Below are 18958 nucleotides of genomic sequence, written 5' to 3'. Positions count from 1 at the left end.
AGGGATAAAAGAGAAAGGTGAAAGAGAAGGCTGTGATCTACGGAGAAAGGCGTAAGAGGGAATTTAAGTAGACCTAAGTAGGGGAGCAGGGCAAGATTCCCTCCTCTGGAAAAAAGAGAGGCGCTGAGGAGTCTGGGGAAACATGCAGTGATCGCCAAAGGTCATGGTTTGTAGGAGGGAAAGGTGTAAAGGACAGAGGTAAAACTGCACCCAAGCAAGGAGGAACCACTATCCCCAACCATCGTCACCATTTTAAAGGGGATCTTATCCTTGCGTAGCTCCTAGTATCCGCTGGAAATAGTCCTTGCCTTGACTTCCTAGGTTCCTGCCCTCTGGGAACCTCTGTTTATGACTGATAGGGCTACAGGGCAGGGTAAGCTCCCGACATGGAGGAGGTACAGTCTCTTTACGTTTGCAGAGGTGCATTGCAGGAGGCGGGCAGGAAGCTCGACCTTCCTGGAGAAGACTGTGTGAGGGGCTCTTTCAATCAGTTCTCTAGGCATTTGGCTCAAAGGAAGTCTCTTCTCAACTCTCTCTCTCCGATGTTTGCACACTCAACGTGACAAGCCTAGAGGACCACCTGGCCTCAAACACCAATGGAGAAGGATCTTTTCAGGATTGCCCTCACCGGTCCTGCTTTATGTCAAAGCCCAGCCCACCTGCCGTGCCCATAGCAATAGTTTTATGCCAGGTGCCTGTAGGTGATTAATAGAATAAAGACTGAAAGACCAGAAAACTGGCGATGTTGGGAGAGTTGAGTCAGCGGTTCCCCTGATAAGCCAGAGGAGCGAGCCATATCCCAGCACAGATGATTTATTGGAGTTTTAGTGGGCAGTGCGTCTTCAGCGTGCTCCTACTCTCCAGCGGTTTGCTCAGGACTGGCACTTAATAGTTGTTTGAGGAGCAAATGGATTCCCACCCACAATAAGCAAGTTAGCCAGCCACAGCCCTTCCCGGGTGCCTGTGTTTGCTGGGACCGAGATTTCCACCCCTTCCGGAGTCTCTAGTTCGCGGCGGGGGGTGGGGGGGGTCTTCTAGTGAAAGAATGGCTGAGACGGGATCTCTGTTGCGGAACCCCTCATGCCGAGCACTTGTGTTCGCAGCGCTGAAGATGCCGCGGACACACTGGCCCTGATGACAGGGGGCGTGTCTAACTCGAGCCCCCTCTCCACAATAGCCCGCGAGCTCGTGGTACTCAGCTGGGAAGCAGGTGACCGGTCCTCCCGGGGCCTCTCCCGCTCTCTCTCGGACAACCCAGTCTAAGCGGAAATCTGCTGCCCTTCCCCTCCACCCTCATTCGGCTCGTTGGGGTCACCGGGCGGCCAGCGTCCACAGGGCTCCTGATAAGCCGGCCAGTGTATGAGAGCACTCAGTCTGGGGCCCCCAACTTCGGGGCTACTTTAGGGCTCGGGACGAGGAGAGGAGGCAGGGTTCGACCAAGATTCGTTCCCAACTCGATCCGACCCACCGTCCGGCCGATTAAAGGCATTTCAGGCCGGATGATCGAGCTCTTGGGAGGGACAGTCACAGTGGCCACTCCAATAAATCACAAGTAACGAATCAGCGAAATCGAGCGCCCTAATGAGGGCCCCACGGTTCTTGTGGCAACGCAGAATCGATTCGCTTCCTCGGCGCCGTCTCTTCTACCTCTCCTTCCCACCCTGGCCGGGGCCGGGGCCGGGGCCGCTGGGGACCGGAGCGCGAGCGCTGGCTGGAGCCGAGGAAGACCACTGGAGGGGGCTGGCTCCGGCTCCGCGGAGGCGAGGGAGGCGCACCGGCGGCGAAAAGGCGCGCGTCCCCTCTCGGCTCCTCGCTTCCTACGGCGCCCGGGGCCTCCCTCTCGAATTCGCCTCGTTATTGTGTGTCTGGCCCGGCGCCCGAGTTCGCGTCTCGGTCTGCTCTCCCCGCCCCGGACTGCGTTCCATTCTTCTCCGCCCGAGCACGCAGGAGTGCGCGCCAGCCTCGGCCACAGCCAAGCCCCGCGGCGGCCACCGTGCGCTTCCCCGCGAGGTGCGACGTCCCCGAGCCGGCGGGGGGGGGTGGGGGCGGGGAGGGCACGCTCCGGGGCACACACGCACTCGGCAATCTCCAGGGAATGCCAGCCGGAGTGGGCGAACCCTCCCTCGGACCCGTGGCCCGCGGCGGCGCCGCGTCCCCCGCCAAGCGCCATTCGGTGGCGGCGAGACCCATTTCCGCCCAGTCTGCATCTCACCATTTTCCAAGCTCCCCAGCTAGGGTAGGAGGGATCGCAGGGTCGGGGGGAGAGGGCACACACTTATTTTAGGAGGAGGAGGAGGGCTCACGACGGGAGGTAACACGGCAGGACCTCTCCTCCGCGTCCAAGGGATCGATTTAGCTAAGAGGTGGGCTCGCCTCGGCTTGGGGGAAGCCCCGCGCGAAGCCGTGGGGAGCAGCCGAGCTAGCCTCACCCCCTCCTCTTTCCCTCTCTGCAAACATCCTGAAGGAATGAGGTCACGTGGGTGAGTAGTGGGCGGGACCTACTCTTGTCTGGAGGAAAAAAGCCATTTTGTCGTCCCCCCCCGCGGCCCCTCCCCTCCCCTCTCGTCCCCTCCCCTCCCCACTTTCCCTCCCACCCCAAGCTGCTCTTACAAACTCCTTTCTTACCATAGGGTTCTCCCCTCCCGCCGACCGAGCGAGCGACAGGGCTGTGGCCCCCCTCCCCTCCCTTCCCCCCCTTCCTCCCATCCCCCCCTCCCCGAGACCCACCGGACCCCGAAGCCAGGTAAGCGGACGCCGACTCGCGCTCGCCTCCTTGCTAACCCCGTAAGCGTCTGGGGCTGGCGACCGGGGCCCGTTCGTTCACCTTTCCCCGCAGACCCCAGTGAGAGCCGGGAGCCCCGGCCTGGCCTGCCACTCGCGTCCCCTTCCCGCCCCGCCAGCCGCTGTCCAAGCTCGCCCGGCCCGCCGGCTCTCTTTCTCCCTTTCCCGGTCCCCCTCTCTCTCTCTCTCTCTTTCTCCCCTTTCCTCCCTTCCAAGATGGCCGAAGTGCATTCCCCCTCTTAACGATTTGGCGTCTCCCTCGACCACCTCCTCTTTGTGCGGCAGCCCCCCCGCTAAGACCCTGCTTGCGAGGTATCGAGGGGGAGGGTCCGGGCGGCCACGAGGGCTTTGGGGACACCCGCCAGGGTGAGTCTCGTCCCCCCCCACCACCCCAGTGTCTCCACAAGCTGGGGCAGACTGTGGCTCCAGCCGATCAGCCCCCCTTCGAGTCGGGCAAGGGTCGCCTCTCGAGGGGGCAGCGGACGTGGTAGGCGCGCGAGGATTTGAGGCCCGGAGGAAGGGGACTTGGCTTTCTGGTGGCTGCGAGGCCGGGGGAGGGCGCCCTAACTCTTGGGGTCCGGATCTTGGGCACCTCCCCCAGAGGTTCCTTTCGTCCCGGTGCGAGGCGCCCCGCCCCCTCCCTGAACCACCTCGGTGGAGCTTTTCCCCTACGTCCCTCCTGGGGCCCCACCAAAGTTTGGCTCTAGGGAAGGAGGGAGTGGCCAGTCGGTCGCTGGGGTGCCTGATCCCTTTGACCTGGGCTCGGGGGTGGCACAGGTGGAGGGGGTGGAATGGAAGCGAGGGGAGATTGTGCGGACTCTATCCTCTCATCAGGAGTGGCCAGGGGTTCTGATGAGCTGGCCCTTCTGCCGCCGGGGTCGAAAGGGGAGGCGGCTCCTCGTTCCTCCCTGGGCCCTGCCGCTGCTAGCTCTGAGAGCTGGGGAACCCTGGGCCTGCAGACAGCCCGCGCCCTATCTGTCTCCAGGGGCGTCTAGGCAAGCCCCCTGCTCCACCTCTCCCCATTCCCCACCTCCACCCGAAATTGCTCTGGTTGGCTTGAGCGAGGATGAGGGTATGTATGTGTGAATTTAAATGCTTAAGTACGTACAGGTGTTACCTCGAATTTTCCCTGCGTCTTTGTCTCTCGTAGCCCCCAACCTTGCTCCCGCCATCCCCCATGCTGCCTCGTCTCTCTTGGTCTCCCTGTCGCCGAGGGAGGGGCTTTTTTTTTTTTTTTTACCCCCTCTCACAGTCCTGGGCCTCCCGCTCTGGACAGTTGTGCTGTTCCCGAAACTCCTGACGCCCCCCCCCCCCCCCACACGCAAACATCCCTGCGTCAAGGTGTTATTACTGTAATCGGAGAAGCATAAAGCCAGCTCTGTTTCAGGGCTTTGGTGGAGAGGTTTTCCCAGGGGTTCCCCTGGTTTGAGGTTGGGGCTTGCACACTTAGAACTGTGTTTGGAATGAGGCAGGAAACAGGCAGACTCCAGAATCCAGTCCGGCTGTCCCCTGATCCTGTTCAAGAGTTGGAAGTGTTGGGAGGTGAGGGGGTGGGGCAGGGAAAGTGACTCCCTGAGTGATCTCGGTTGATGGAGCTGTTGTCACGGGAATGGAGAGAGCCTGAAGTGGAAGAGGTTACACATTATATAGGTCAGATGCTAACTGTAGCCTTCCACCCTCTGGCCCCAGAGTGGAGTCGGGGCCTGAACTGCCTTTGTTGCTGGAAGACTTAAATTATCATTTACCCTGAGAGGACCATGGGTTCATAGGAGGTTAATGTCGGGGGCTCTGGTTTCAGGCAGCGATGTGTTGGGGCGGGTGGGAATGGTTTCTACATCTGTGGAGTGGAAGCCTGGCTCCAGGCTTGCTGTGTATGAGGCGGTGTGTGTGTGTCTGGCCAAGTGTCTGTCTGGCTTGTGTGTGACTGCGATTATCTGGCCCTGGGTGCCGCGAGTGTAAGAGATGGAGGGGGTGTGTCTGGCTTGGGCTGTGTGTTTCTTGCCCCGTTCATTCTTTGTTTGGTGGTTATTATTTTTTTATTTTGTCTTCGGGAACTGAGTGGTAGGTAGGGGAGGCTTCCAGCCTTTTTCCATACTAAGGGCTGTACCGCTGTCAAAGGTTAGGAAAGGACGAGAGATTCAGGGTTCCCTAGGGCAGAACCCTCTGGCCTGTAACACGTGAGGTTTGCCTAGTTGGGTCAGAAAGTCCTGTCTGTCTACACACTGTGCTCTGGCTCTCATTCGCGGTGCCTCAGTTTCCCCATCTATCCTGTGGAGGAGGTATAAAGCATCAATTAGCTTCTGCCTCCCTTTCAGCAGGCCCCACAGTACGGGCTTCCTGCCCTTCTGCGGTCCACCCTTCCACCCACAGCTCAGCTCTTCAGCTGAGTAAGGAGAGCCACCTGGGTGTCAGTGTGTCACTTTAACATTAGAACAGGAGGCAGGCAGGCACTTGTCAGAGCTTCGACGGCTTCTCTGAGTGACCTTGGACAAGTCACATCCGAAGGTTTCCGTCTGTAAAATGAGAAGGCTGCCCCGCGCACTTTCAAAGATCACATCCACCTCGGCCAGGATGTGACCTTGAATGACCTCTCTCAAGGCCTGGGGCTTGATTTGATTTGGTGCACAGGCAAGGCAGAGAGGGCTATAGCTGGTGTCCCTGGTAGTGGCGGGCCCCTCTGCGGTGTCCGAGACCCAACACCTACAGGAGAAGAGGAAGTCTGGCTCATGGGAGAGATGTGAGATGTCTGTGAGCTGTGGGATGGGAGCGTGGGGAGAGACAGATGAGCTCAAATGGCAAGGGACTGGATGCTAGGTATTGACCAAGCCCCTTTCCTGCCTGGAGCCCCTGGGAGCCAGGAGCTAGAGCCAGAGAAAACAGAAACCAGGACTTCAGTGAAGACTTGGGACCAGGGGATGTAGCTGACCCCACTGAGGTCAGTTCTAAATGGCCTCGGCCCCCTTTCTGCCTCTTAGGACCTGTGTCTTTCACTTTTTCTTCCACGGGTCTTTCTTTGTCTCTTCCAGCTGTCCCCTCCTTAGTGAAGTGCTACATCCTTCCTTTCCCTTCTCTCCCCCCCATCCTCTCCCCTCCCCAGCACCACAGCCCCCAGCATCAGGGAGGAAGGAACACAGGTCCTGATCCCGGGCAGGGAGATGGGGAGGGGATGCTCAGGGGACTGGGAGCTCCTGTTTACTGCCACTCTTGGCACCTGCTGACAAGGCCCTGCAGGTAACCATGGCAATCAGGTGAGGAGCCAATCAGTGCTTCTCCCCACCCCCCAGCCCCAGCAGTGGTTCTCTGAGGCCCCTAGGGATGAGGATGGGTAACCGGGAGGCTCTCTGCCCCCAGAGGATCCATAGCATCTTCTTCCCTTACTGCCCTGAGCTTAGAAAGGGACCTGGGGGCTGCTTTTGTACGACACCCCCCAAAAACCATGGACTGAGCGGAGCTTCCTGTATCTATTTGCAAATGAAGAGTGTGAGCAGAGTAGCCAAGGCAGTGATGTGCACATGTATTCATTCGCGTGTGTATTGCATGTGTGCCCTGTGTCGAGAGGATTTACCCTAGCAGCCTGGATTCCGCGGCGGGATCCTGTTCTAGTACAGTTTGCTTCTGTCTCTGTGTGTCTCTGGACACAGACACACACGAGGCAAGCGGCCCCACGAAGCACCTTTGGAAGCCTAGACTGCACGTACACTCGGTGGCTATTCCACCCGCTCAGAGAGACCGCCGCTTGGAGTTTGTTCTATCCTCTGTCTGGATGGTTGTAATAATATTTGGGCTCCTTGCCAGAGACTGTGTTACCATGGAAACAACTAAACAGTAGAGTAGCCAGCAGCCTCTTTGAAATTGTGAAGGAGGACCAGCTAAGGCCACATACAGGGCAGGAACTCTCCCGGCCAGGTTTGAAGGTCAGGGGTGGCCGCCACATAGCCCGGTCTCTGGGCCATGTCTGGCTGGCTTGTTCATCTCTTCTCTGAGACTTGGTGTCTGTCTCAAGTGTGGCCTTTGTGTCTCTCCATCTATCCCAGCTCCTGGCCAGGTGCCCTGGGCCTTTATTGGCTGTCTGGGTCCTGGCCAGGCTCATCCTGGGGTCTCTATAGAAACTGCTGATCCTGGCTGTGAATTTCTTGTCCTAGAAAACCCTGTGTGGTGGCTTTAGAAATCCTTCTGGAAAAGAGAAAACGGTATGTGTTGTAAAGGAGCATTTGGGGCTTGGCCAGCCCCTCAAGGCTCCTGGACTCTTGTTCTGGGAGAGAGAAGAGAGATCAGCCCCCTTCAGTCCAGCACCAGAGCTGGCTTTGAACTGACCTAGGTCTAGTAGGACCTGGTCAGATGCTGGGAACAGAGAACACTGCCTGGTTTGCCTAGGGGAGCCTGTGGTTTGTTGATAGACGGCTTGTCAACGGGTGACAAAGGTCGCCAGGTTGGCACATGTGGGATCAGGGGGGAACATGAAGCAATTCTGTATGTTCAGGAAAGGAAGTTCCTAGACCATGCACATTGAAGAGGCCATTGGGAGACCAGGTGTCAGCATCGGGCAGTTCCCGCCACAGGACAGTAAAAGTTTTCCTTCCTTCCTTCCTTCCTTCCTTCCTTCCTTCCTTCTCCTCTTTTTTTTTTTTTTTTTTTTTTTTTTTTTTTGTCAGGCCCTTGGACTACCTGTGGAGTCCAGTGCCAAGCTGGGCCTGCAGCCTCTTCTTTATGACTTAGGACATACAAAAACAAGCCTCAGGTTTGGCCAGGTTTGGTGGTAGGCCACTGTCCTACTGTCTTGTAGGAAGGTCCCCCCATGAAGAATTTCTTATCGGTGGAGCTGCGGTCATTGATTCTTCATTTTGGTCTAGGAGTTGAGGTGTCTGGACTGTTTTTCATAGTTCTTACCAAGTGGTAAATATTTGACCACTTGAATGGATACGGGTTGGAATCAGGAATGCTGCTTTTTTTATTATGTTTATTTTCTGTGTGTGTGTGTGTGTGTGTGTGTGTGTGTATACATTTGTATGCAAGGAGTCAAAGGACAACTTGCAGGCATTGCTCTCTTCTCTCCTTCCACCACATGGGTCACCAGGTTTGGCTGGACCTTTCCCTGCTAAGTTCTCTCACAGGCCCACAGGTCCCAGAGAGAACTTTAAAGGGCCTTGCCCTTTCCTGCCCTCCCATATCCATCTTCAAGAGTCGAGTAGTGCTTCTTACGGTCTGCCTTCGGCCTTCCCCACTGCTTCCGAGATGGCCTATGACCTTGTCTGTCAAGGCTGCAGAAGCCTCTTGAGTCCCCAACACCCAGCGAACACTGAGAGGGAGGGCCACAGGCAGCCAGCCTCAAATAAGTACCCAGTTCCACATCTGAAACAGAAGGAAAAGGGGGCTTTGGGCTCAGGGGGGTAGCAGTGTGGGGAGGCGGCTGAGGGTGGCTGGGTTTCTGATCCCATTTCTGTTTCCCAGGCTGACACTCCCCACGTCTCCTCAGGCCTGACCCGGCATCATGCATCGGACCACCCGGATTAAAATCACGGAGCTCAACCCTCACCTCATGTGTGCCCTCTGTGGGGGCTATTTCATCGACGCCACCACCATCGTGGAGTGCTTACATTCCTGTGAGTTGGGTACGGGGGATGTTCCGCTTGGGGACACTGCCTAGGGAAGCTAGAAGACAATCCCTCACTGCCCTGGAGGGTGGATCACTGTGGCACTGACAAGAAGGGACAGGTGTTGGGGGGGTAGTCCTGGGCCCAGACGCTCATTCCGGGGACAGCATCAGAAACCCCCCCCCCCACTTTCTCTGCTATTTCTGGATGAAGTCTGACCCCTGTAGATTCAGGAGCCACTCATTTTCCATGTCAGGTTGGTTACAAGAGCCCGGGGACTAGGAGCACCTTGTGTGTTAGGTAGGACACCATCCTGTTAGAGCTACAGGCACTTCCTCCCCTAAGGCTGGCCAAGGCACAACAGCCCAGATGTGTGCGTTCACGTTGCCACGTTGGGGCCTGGGCGCAGTCCTGAGCTACTGGGTCATGGTGTGAAGAGAAGGCTGACTGTAAGGCTGACAGGCCTGGGCAGGGTCTCTGACTGTCCTCTCTCTGTCCACACTCCCCAAGTCTGCAAAACCTGCATCGTGCGCTACTTGGAGACCAACAAATACTGCCCCATGTGTGATGTCCAGGTCCATAAAACGCGACCACTGCTGAGCATCAGGTGGGTTTCTGTCCCCTTACCCTGCCTCCCAGCAGCTTCCAGCTTGACATAAGCTAAGAAACGCCAGCCTGGGAACCTGCATGCCTGGGTGTTGGGCCTGAAGAAGGGGTACAGAGCCGATCCCTGTAGAGAGATGAAGGTACCGTGGCTGCTAACGTTCGCATACGTTCTTTCCTAGATCAGACAAAACCCTCCAGGACATTGTCTACAAGCTGGTGCCTGGGCTTTTTAAAGGTATATCACGACCCCCCCGTGTTGTCCTGCCCGCTCCCCCTCCACCCCCACTGCGTTTCCCAGCTGTTGCCCGCTCATCCCTGCCTCCTTCCTTTAGATGAGATGAAGCGGCGACGAGACTTCTACGCGGCCTACCCCCTGACAGAGGGTGAGTGTGTCTGCTCTAAACCCACAAGCATGTTGCCGAGTGCCCAGGGCTGCCACAGCTGTGTGGGTTGAGTGTCACCAGCTCTGGCCCCCACCGGCCCTGGCACCTCCAATGGGCCTCGACAGCTGCCAGACAGTGCTGTCCAGAAGATACAGGGCTTGGCCTCTGAGCCACCCACCCCCCGATTCCCTAGGTCCTCAGTCCCTTGCTCTCTCTTTGACCAACCCCTCTGAGCTGTCTCCCTCTGCAGTCCCCAACGGCTCCAACGAGGACCGAGGCGAGGTCCTAGAGCAGGAGAAGGGAGTTCTGGGCGATGATGAGATTGTCAGTCTTTCCATCGAGTTCTACGAAGGAGTCAGGCAAGTTGGACCGAGGCCTGTTCTCTCACCCTGGCCCATGCTCCAAGACCCCGTCAGGTGAGCACACCTGATCCAGCAACCCCGAGATCTTCAACTTCTTCTTACCTCTTCCTCCAGGGACCGAGAGGAGAAGAAGAGCCTCGTGGAAAACGGGGATGGGGACAAGGAGAAGGTGAGTCTCGGGTCCTGGCCAGGAGTGAGCTGTGGGCTGAGAGAGAGTGCAGTGGGACGGGCCTCCTCACCAGTACCTCTTCCTCCGCAGACGGGGGTTCGATTCCTTCGATGCCCGGCAGCCATGACCGTTATGCACCTCGCCAAGTTCCTCCGCAACAAAATGGATGTGCCCAGCAAGTATAAGGTGAATGAATGAATGCCTGTGCCATCCCAGATGTCGAAGTCTGTCAAGGTGTCTGATCGGCAGGCATCCCAGCCATCACATAGTTAGTTACACGGCTGGGCCTGCAGGAACTGGGGTCACCTAGGCCAGCTGCTTAGGAGGACCAGGGAGGTGTGCATGCAGAGAATACCAGGCCTTCGATGGAGCCCGGGAATTCTGGGGCACAGACTGGTAAACCCCATGGAACACAGGATCCCTTGGTGGGCCCTGATGTGCCTGAGCCTGCTTCTTTGACAGGCTGCGTGAAGGCTTCCTAGCCTACGCTTGGGTACCAAGACAGTAAGCCTAGTTGCAGTGACCAGCCAGCTCGGGGGCACAGATGGTGGTATCAAAAGCTGCTTCTGAGGTTCCCTCAGAGGCCCGGGCGAGCGCCTGGGTCTCCAGGAGACCAAAAGAGAAGCCGCCCCTCTCCCCATCAGCGGTGTGGGGACTTGGGACAGTTCTGGAGGTCACACCTACAGTAAGGAAAGGCCCCCTGCAGTCCAGTCACCTCCAACCCCCAAGACTCCCAGGCCTGGCGGCCGGGGGTGCAGCTGCCGGGCCCCATGGTATCACTCCATGCCTCCAGGTGGAGATTCTCTATGAAGACGAACCCCTGAAGGAATACTACACCCTCATGGACATCGCCTACATCTACCCCTGGCGGAGGGTGAGTCTGTGAGTGGGTGGCACAGGGTGGGGGGCAGTCCAAGGCCCTCCTGGACCACGATGACACGGGACGCCCTCTTAGGTCAGCTCTAAGCCATTCCCCACCCCGAGACAGGGTCTCCTGCCTCAGCCTTCCAGGTGTTGAGATTGCTGACCTACCTATCTACCACATGTCTTGCTGATAGCCTGGTTATCACCACCCAGATTTGGGGTTAGTTGGCCACAGTGGGGTGTGGCCCCTTCGGTCTTCCATGGTCTTCCTCCCGTTCACACACCCGCCCCAGTCTCTTTTAACTGGGCCTGTCTCCCTGTGGCTCTTCACTCCGCAGGGCCTCTCCTTCCAGGCTCAGATTTTCCCCTTGCTCCCGTTTGGGTCCTGGTTGAGTGTAGGGATGAGGATGGGGGGGTGGGAGGGCTGGTTGGTCTGTCTCCTGACGCCCTCTTTTCTCACCGCTGCCGCTGGCCTCTTCCTTCTCACCACAGAATGGGCCTCTCCCCCTCAAGTACCGTGTCCAGCCAGCCTGCAAGCGGCTCACTCTGCCCACGGTGCCCACCCCCTCTGAGGGCACCAACACCAGCGGGGCATCAGAGTGTGAGTCAGTCAGCGACAAGGCTCCCAGCCCTGCCACCCTTCCGGCCACCTCCTCCTCCTTGCCCAGCCCTGCGACCCCATCCCATGGCTCTCCCAGCTCCCACGGCCCCCCAGCCACCCACCCTACCTCCCCCACTCCACCTTCAACTGCCGGTGGGACCACGCCAGCCACCAATGGGGGCACTTCGAACTGCCTGCAAACGCCATCCTCCACCAGCAGGGGGCGCAAGATGACTGTTAACGGAGCGCCTTGCCCCCCTTAACTTGAGGAAAGGGATCCTCTCCTTCAGCAGCCACCTTTCCCCTCCTTTTTACTTTTTCTGGGCCCCCTTTTTCCACCTTTGACTTTCCCTGGCTCCTCCCATCTTCAGAGTGGGAGGTGGGTTTTATAAATAAATCTATCTATCTATATAAATATATATATGTACATAGGAAAAACCAAATATACATACTTATTTTCTATGGACCAACCAGATTAATTTAAATGCCACAGGAAACAAACTCTGTGTGTGTGAGTGTGTGTGTTTGTGTGTGTGTGTTGGGGTGTTAGGGTCCAGGGGTCTTCTGTAGGTTGCTCTGCTCTTCTGGGGTTACCTGGTAGTCTTAGGGGGGGACATTGGAAGTACTAATGCCCTCTATGTGTCCCTTCCACCTCCCTGGGGCAGAAGGCATGTCGCGTCCTCTTAGCCCTAGCTGACTAGATACGGGATCCATCTCGACTGCTCCCTGCCCCTGTCCAAGCCCCCCATTACTGAATGTCCGGAGACTTGCTAAGACAGTGCCTTTTACAAGTGCAGTTTGTCCTCTGCCTGTGAGGATCAAGAGGCCTTGGAGAAGGCATTTCCCTTACCTCCTCAGATAGTGGAAACCTTGTGCAAAGACTAGACAGTTCTGCCTTTCCCCCGTTCCCTTCTTCTTCCCCCTTCCCCGCCACGGGTGGCCTTTGCATCCTTTACCTTATGGAAGAGAAGAGTCCAGCTATGGAGAGCCCCCAGGCCTGCGAAGTCCTTGTGTGACTTTGGCATTGTGAACACTTCATTTCCTCCTGCCCCTACCTACCGTGACCCAGGAACCCACACTAACAGGACTGGGGGAGGGAGGGTCCTAGAGTGGAGAGTTGGGAGGCAGGAGGAAACCCCAGGCAAGCACAGACTCCAGCTCCGCCAAAAAGCCACCAGCCTTCCTCGTCCCCAGCTGAGGCCGGGCAGGGACAGGACAGAGGCACCAGAAGCACAAGGAAATAAAAGTGTAGGCCAACCCCAGTTCTGCCCAGTGGACCACCTTATTAGGGCAGACCTCGCCCGCCTGGTTTTCCTCAAGTGTACATAGCTCTAGGGGGAGGGGGGAGGACGCCAGGGTATGTGAGGTTCTGAGCCCATGGGGGGGTCTATTTGCACCATGTCCTGAGTCTGAGGTCCTGCGACTGTACCCTCCTGTCCCGGGTCATTTGTATCTCTTGGCTTTGTAATAAACACTGCATACTCTCTTGAGCCTGTGGTTCTTTGGGGCAGAGGGAGGAGAGGGCTGAGGGCTCCCAAGCCTTACCGTGCCAGCTGGAGCGCATCTAAACCGTCCCACCTTTGGACACCAGATACCTGCCAGTGACCACAGGGACAGGTAGAGGATGGGCCTCATAGTTTAATGACAGCTTTGCCAGGTACTGAAGCAGGGCCTGTTCCCAGCTGCCCAACAGGAAAATGCAGGGTTTTTCAGGAAACGGTCGCTGACAAAAACAGCCGTGATCTGTCGCTCAGCCCCACTGCCTTCACAGAAGGGAAGCCTGTGGGAGGCCAGGGGCCACAGGAGCCCTCAGAGTGGGGAGCCCACTTCTGCCTTCTGCACCTGCTCGCTCTTGTGGGTGCCATCGCAGTACGGGGGTCGCTGAGTGGCCTTGCAGGTACATAGGGACACTGTCCGGGTCTCTTGGGCCTTGAACTTGAGTGGGGAGAGGCCGGTGCGCTGGAAGAAGTGGGAGCCATCACAGAAGGGCTGGTGAAGAAAGAGAAGTCAGAACGGGGTGGGAGGAGGGCTGATGTGGCAATCCTTTTCCCCAGCCCTGCAATGTGTGTGTGTGGGGGTCACAGGAAGGTTATCATGAGGGAAATAATGTCACTGCAGTGTTACTTCTCATTGTTCACCTTTGGGAGACCTAGAAGGCCAGGGCAATTTTCAAGGGGAACTGAAAACACTAGAGGCAATGTTCATGCCTAACGCTAAAGGGTTTCTCTGTGTGGCCGTGGCTGTCCTGGAACTCGATTTGTAGACCAGGCTGGCCTTGAACTCACAGAGATCTGCCTGCCTCTGCCTCCCGAGTGCTGAGATCAAAGGCATGAGCCACCACTGCCAGACAGATCGAGGCTTTCTGTTGTTTGACTTTTTAAGTTTAGTGTGTATGCACACACACACACACACACAAGTCATAGAACAGCCTATGGGGAGCTGCTTTTCTCCTTTCACCGTGCACGCCCTGGGGATCACAAGTCAGTGAGGTTGTGTGGCAAGAGCCTTTACCCAGGCAGCATCTTGTCAGCCAAGTCCTCATCTGACCCAGGCCTACCTTGAACTCCTAGCCTTCTGCCTCCACCTTCCAAGTGCTAGAACTCCGGATGTGTGTCACCACGCCCTGTTTATTCAGTGCTGGGGATAGACTAAAAGTTCCATCCACTGAGCCATAGCTCCTCCCTCACCCTCGGTTTTTGTTTCTGGTAGTTTTATTTGTTTTGTTTTGTTTTGTTTTTTAATAGCTTGAGTGAATCCCCATTGGCTCATGGCAGTGGGAAAGAGCCCGGCACCCCAGTGCCTTTCCAGGGTGGGGTCAGGCTTGCCTGGCTCCGGGAAGCAACAGGCAAGGGGCTGTCTGCAACCACCTGGCTGCCTGGAGCGGTATTGTTAATGTAAGCACCATGTCTCTCTCGAGAATCCTTCAGAGCAGAGGATGATGGAGACCGGGGCCCAAAGAGGGGAGGCCTTGTTTGGGGCAGAGTTGGAAGAGAGGAGTCTACTGGCCCAAAACAGCACTCTGCCCAGAGGGCACGGAGCGCACATGAGCACCTACGGCCGGCTGGCATGCCCTTGAAACAGCCCCACCCTCTGGAATATCTGTTCAAAGGCCACAACAGAGTCAGCCTCGGGACCTGGGTTTCTCTTGCCAACCACACGGCATGGGGAACAGCAAAGGGTTCTCCAGAAGGAAAGAGGGGCAAGGCTCCTGTTACAGGGCGGGCTCCTGAATGGCTGGGGTGGCCTCCGAGGGCAGCGGGCAAACAGGAAAATCCACATCCCAGGTGAAAAGAGAGGACGAGAAAAGACCCGGGGAGGAACATTAGGGAAGACTGGGTAGAATCTTTCCTGCGGTGAGGTCCAAGGCCTGGCACATGGGCAGAGGATGCTGCCTGCAGGGAGGAAGGAGAGGACAGACACACCGGTCCTTGGTGCCCTGAGGTGCATGACGGAGAAGGGAGTGCAAGAAATGGAGCCAGCTACCGTGCGGTTATTTGCAGTGGGTCTTGGCAGTTGCTGAGGGACCACCTTCCACTTCTCGGGAGGCCCAACCCTGCTTAGCCTCTAGGGATGAGGCTTGTTCAGGGCCCTGTGACTACGGAACAGTGTCACAGCTAAGTGAGGGGCAACAGGAATAACTTACCTGACTCTTGCTTCGTCCACACACACACCATCTGTAGGTTTTCCCGGCAACCAGCTCCAACTTGATAGGTGTTTTCTGAGCCACCACGGGCTTTGCTGCTTCTTTGGGGAACCATCGGGCCTACGGCCAGGGAAGATGAAGGGCTCACGGTCATCCCAAGCCTTGGAAGTACCTTAAGTCGGGGTTCGGTTACTTTCTTCAAACCCAAGGTGCTGGCCTATCAGGTAGCTGTCCGTGCCTCATCCCAGAAGCCTGGCTCCTCGCCTTCAGGTCTACCAAACTTTCCTTAGAGCCTGCTAGGAACAGGGGTGTCCCTGTCGCTGCTGTCTTTGATGTAGCTCTTGAGGTCTAGGGAGTTGATGGGACTTGTGTGATGAGAGAAGGAAGTGAGCTGTACTCACCAACCAAGAGGAGATTTCCCGCCTCTGGCACAGCTTGGAAGAGGCAGACAGGCAGATGTGATTTGGAAACAGAAAAATAAAATCAGTGGAGAAGGGAAGACGACGGAAGCCCATCAGGGAAAAAAAAAAGACCACAGGCCAAGGGGGCGTGGGAGCAAGAACAGGGTTGGGGAAAGGGTCACGGAAGAGGCCTGGCGGATCTTGGCATCCACTTGGGGCCCACTCCCTCAGGAAAAAGACTGCCCGGAGGGGACGCACGGCCAAGGGGTGGAGTCTGACCTCGGGGAGGCGGGGCCAAACGGCTCAGGGTCATCAAAGAGGGGACGCTCACCCTGACACCGCGCATGACCAGAGCGTGCAGACTCGTGCCCACGCCGCGCATGACCGTCGCGCCGCGTCCGGATCACCGCCCTCTCCGCTCCGCCCCCGGCCCGCCCCCCGGAAGACACTGCCCAGCCCCGCGCAGGAGGGGCCGGACCGAGCAGCCCCGGAGCCCGCAGGTGCCGCCCTGGCCCTGCAAAGTGGAAGGCCCTGTGTTTTCACAGCACACGCAGTGTGGGGCTATCTCCCCCAGCAGGGCTCGGGTGTCTGCATCTTCAACTGCACCGAACGTTCTCCACATTCCAATCTGAACTACTCTTGAAAAGGGGGTCGCTGACCATACCCTGACCTCCTCCCACAGGCCTCCACAGCTGGCAGCCCACCTCCCTCCCTTCAATGAAAGCAGACAAAGCAAGGTCTCTTTGGATTTTTTTTTTTTTTCTTAGTAAAACATTCTTTTATTAAAAGAACAAGTGCTGTTTTTACGAACTGCCCTTCGTACAAATAACATCCGTTATACAAAGATACAAGACCCAGGCTATGCACAATTCCAGGCTTGGAGGTCGCGGGGGAACACTGCCTCGTGGGCTGAGGATATAAAGGTTTCAGAAAGAATGAAAAATGAGGCCCTGGGTTTGCGATCTGTGGCTTCCCTTCCTTGCTCCCCTAGGAAGGGTCTGCTACATGGAAACAGGCTGGGATGGAAGGAAGGGAGCCAGAGTTCGGGTCTTCAGTCCCTAATGGGGCTGGAGAAAGTGAACACAGGAGAGTGAGGGCAGCCCTCAGTCCCCAGCTCTTCAGTAGGTCAAGACAAGGTGGGAATGAGACATACCAGGAACCCAGGAAGAAGTAACTGCAAGGAGCGGAGGGGCTCCCCGGCCCTGCCTTCCTCCAGGATCTGGGTTACGTTACCTCCAACCTATTGGGCACCTCTCCCTAGGAACCAGCTATTATTCCCTGTGGCCCACGGCACTCTTAAGGATGATGGAAACTGGAACGGGGAGTCTGTCTTTGAAAACCTGTCAGCATTTCCAGTCTGCGAAAGGAAAATGTGAATGCTAGCCTTTCTTTGGGCTCCCCTCTTTTCTAGGCCCTTCCTAGGAGTCTAGGGTGGGCATTCCCTGGGTCTCAACCCAGGAAAGGGAACGGGTCACCAGCCTCAAGATCAGGCTACCTAGGGGCAGCAGTAGACCAAGGAGCCTAAGGGGGACACCCACAAGCTGGGATGAAGGAGAGGGGAAGAGAGATACAACTCATTCTTTTTTAAAGGCAACCCTTAAAGTGTCATTGTCTATGGAGAGGGTTCATCAGCTCAGGGCTAAGACAGTGCTACATAGATACCTTCTCACCACAGTCATGACCCTACACTCACAACCCTACACTCCAAACCACGCCGCCACCACACACACACACACACACACACACACACCGCACACACAGGGACAGCCAGACAACCAGCTGCAGCTAAAAGGCTGGGCAGTGGGACAGGAATGTCCAGAGGCCGGGAACTGAGGCTCATCACTGCTGTCACTGAGTACCTGTCCCTCCTAGGTTTAGAGCAGTCACCTGTAAAGCCAGCTCCAATGACCCCTAAATACAGCTGAGTAGCCATGACCCCCCTACATCTCTCGGTGGGCACAAGCAAAGCATGCGTTACTTACTCACTCATCTCTTCTGAGGGTGGTGACATTAAGATTCACTCATGCATTCTTAGACTCCATTTCCGCTCTGCAAACCACATCCTCCCCCTCCCAGACAGAGATGGCCCCAAATCTGCATCCTTCCCCTCACTCTACCAAGCTATCAAAAAACACACCAATGGCACACACCTTTAATCCCAGCACTCAAGGAGGCAGAAGCAGGAGGATCACTGTGAGTTTGAGACCAGCCTGGTCTACAAAGTGAGACCAGGACAGCCAAGGCTACACAGAGAAACCCTGTCTCAAAAAACAAACAAAACAAAACAAAAAAGGACGGACCAAGGCTGGAAGCCATGAGGTCATCAGAGCCATTCTCCAGCATCTGGCTCCCTTTTTGAGGACTGTCATGGTTCTACCTGTGAGGCTGCACCAGAAGAGCCACAACCTCCCTCATAGCTCTGTATAAGGAGCAGCACCACCACCGGCCCACCTCTAGGATCTGAGCTCCAGGCCAGGCAGGTCTACAAAGTGAGTTCCAGGACAGTCAGGGCTACAGAAGAGAAAACCCTGTCTTGAAAAATCCAACCCCTGCCCCCCAAAAAAGGAGCAACACCAATTCATGCATGGCCCAGAGCTCTCTGCAAATTTAACCTGACTACCTGCTAAGGGCATCCTGGCCCAGAGTAGGAAAAAGAGCTCAAGAAAGTTGAGAGCTGAGTTCCAGAGGTCAGAGTGGCCGGGGCTGGGCAGCATCGGGTCCAGGGCACTGAGCCCTCCTGCTGGACATGTACAGGCCTTCCCAGACACAACAGAGGCTGCGTGGTTCTAAACAGTGGCTGGGGCAGGGGTCTGAGCCCGGATAAGCGAGACACGGTCTATGAATCTCAAGAACTCACTGGCTTGTCGACAAGGAGTTAAAGAGCTGAAAAGATGAAGATGATGTCTCTCTGATACTGAGCCGTTATAAAAGTATTTCTGAGGTCATCACAACTGCCCCCCAGAGCCCGTCCAAGTGCTAAAGAGTTTGCCTCTGAAGGTTCCCAGTCCAACCTAACATCTTACAGTCTTATCAACAGGAATATTAATATTATTTCTCAGATCAGAAAAAAAAAATGTTGAGCAGCACAGGCAAAAATATATCTGCACTACATTTCTGTCATTGCCAAAAATATACACATCTTTTATTAAAAAAAAAAAAAAAAAAAGCAACAAAAAAACTCCAACAACAAAACCCAAACAGAAACACACCAAAATGCACACATGCAAAGAGACCCACAGGTATGAGCACTCGGGAAAACTGGAACTGACCCTCAGTCCCAGCCAGTGCAACTGAAAGAGACACAGGCTTCCGTGGCTGCGCTCCCACGTCCCACTCCACACTTTTCATAATGGCCCTGGGCAGATGGACTGCCACCGTTACTACACCCTGGAAAATAGCTGGTGGGTTAAGGGGACAGTTGTTAGCTTAAGTGGCTCTACTAGCTGGTGAGAGTAGGATTCAAGAGGCAGGCTAGCTACTTCGGAGTCGGAGACTTCTGCTAAAAACAAGTGGCACTTTACCCCTCCCCTAATCTCTTGTGCCAGGAAAGATCAAAC

General features: G+C 56.3%; 2 protein-coding genes across 4 annotated transcripts; one reads left to right on the top strand and one right to left on the bottom strand.

Annotated features, from left to right (window-relative positions):
- The first annotated feature begins 2062 nt into the window (after positions 1-2062).
- Pcgf2 (polycomb group ring finger 2) lies at positions 2063-12847 on the top strand. Of its 2 annotated transcripts, XM_055620086.1 has the most exons (11): positions 2063-2236; positions 2631-2743; positions 8255-8381; positions 8883-8979; positions 9158-9213; positions 9311-9361; positions 9612-9720; positions 9838-9892; positions 9983-10078; positions 10686-10766; positions 11249-12847. In XM_055620086.1, exons 3-11 carry the CDS (start codon positions 8270-8272, stop codon positions 11618-11620), a joined length of 1029 nt encoding a protein of 342 aa, XP_055476061.1. In that variant the 5' UTR covers positions 2063-2236; positions 2631-2743; positions 8255-8269; the 3' UTR covers positions 11621-12847. The 2 variants fall into 2 exon arrangements, with proteins under 2 accessions (XP_055476061.1, XP_055476060.1); XM_055620085.1 differs by lacking the exon at positions 2063-2236 and having other exon boundaries at positions 2687-2743; positions 8230-8381.
- Positions 12848-12975: 128 nt separating this feature from the next.
- Cisd3 (CDGSH iron sulfur domain 3) lies at positions 12976-15806 on the bottom strand. Of its 2 annotated transcripts, XM_055620089.1 has the most exons (4): positions 15733-15806; positions 15402-15434; positions 15001-15120; positions 12976-13346 (listed from the first exon to the last, which is right to left on the bottom strand). In XM_055620089.1, the coding sequence occupies exons 1-4, from the start codon at positions 15781-15783 to the stop codon at positions 13167-13169; spliced, it is 384 nt and encodes a 127-aa protein (XP_055476064.1). In that variant the 5' UTR covers positions 15784-15806; the 3' UTR covers positions 12976-13166. The 2 variants fall into 2 exon arrangements, with proteins under 2 accessions (XP_055476064.1, XP_055476062.1); XM_055620087.1 differs by lacking the exon at positions 15733-15806 and having other exon boundaries at positions 15402-15674.
- Between the last annotated feature and the right edge of the window lie 3152 nt (positions 15807-18958).

The sequence above is a fragment of the Psammomys obesus genome, unplaced genomic scaffold (assembly GCF_907164565.1).
Source record: "Psammomys obesus unplaced genomic scaffold, mPsaObe1.curated_primary_1811, whole genome shotgun sequence".
In the NCBI taxonomy this organism is placed as follows: domain Eukaryota; kingdom Metazoa; phylum Chordata; class Mammalia; order Rodentia; family Muridae; genus Psammomys; species Psammomys obesus.
The sequence above is the reverse complement of the archived record's forward strand: the minus strand, read 5'-3'. Positions and strand labels throughout refer to the sequence as shown.

Excerpts from the sequence above, each read along its gene's own strand:
- Pcgf2 (XM_055620086.1), top strand. The coding sequence starts at position 8,270 with ATGCATCGGACCACCCGGATTAAAATCACGGAGCTCAACCCTCACCTC. Across the intron at positions 9,362-9,611 it reads GGCCTACCCCCTGACAGAGG|TCCCCAACGGCTCCAACGAG; the intron begins GTGAGTGTGTCT and ends CTCCCTCTGCAG. Across the intron at positions 9,893-9,982 it reads GGGATGGGGACAAGGAGAAG|ACGGGGGTTCGATTCCTTCG; the intron begins GTGAGTCTCGGG and ends CTTCCTCCGCAG.
- Cisd3 (XM_055620087.1), bottom strand. The coding sequence starts at position 15,515 with ATGGGCTTCCGTCGTCTTCCCTTCTCCACTGATTTTATTTTTCTGTTT. Across the intron at positions 15,121-15,401 it reads GGGAAATCTCCTCTTGGTTG|GCCCGATGGTTCCCCAAAGA; the intron begins GTGAGTACAGCT and ends CCCTGGCCGTAG. Across the intron at positions 13,347-15,000 it reads GTGGACGAAGCAAGAGTCAG|CCCTTCTGTGATGGCTCCCA; the intron begins GTAAGTTATTCC and ends TTTCTTCACCAG.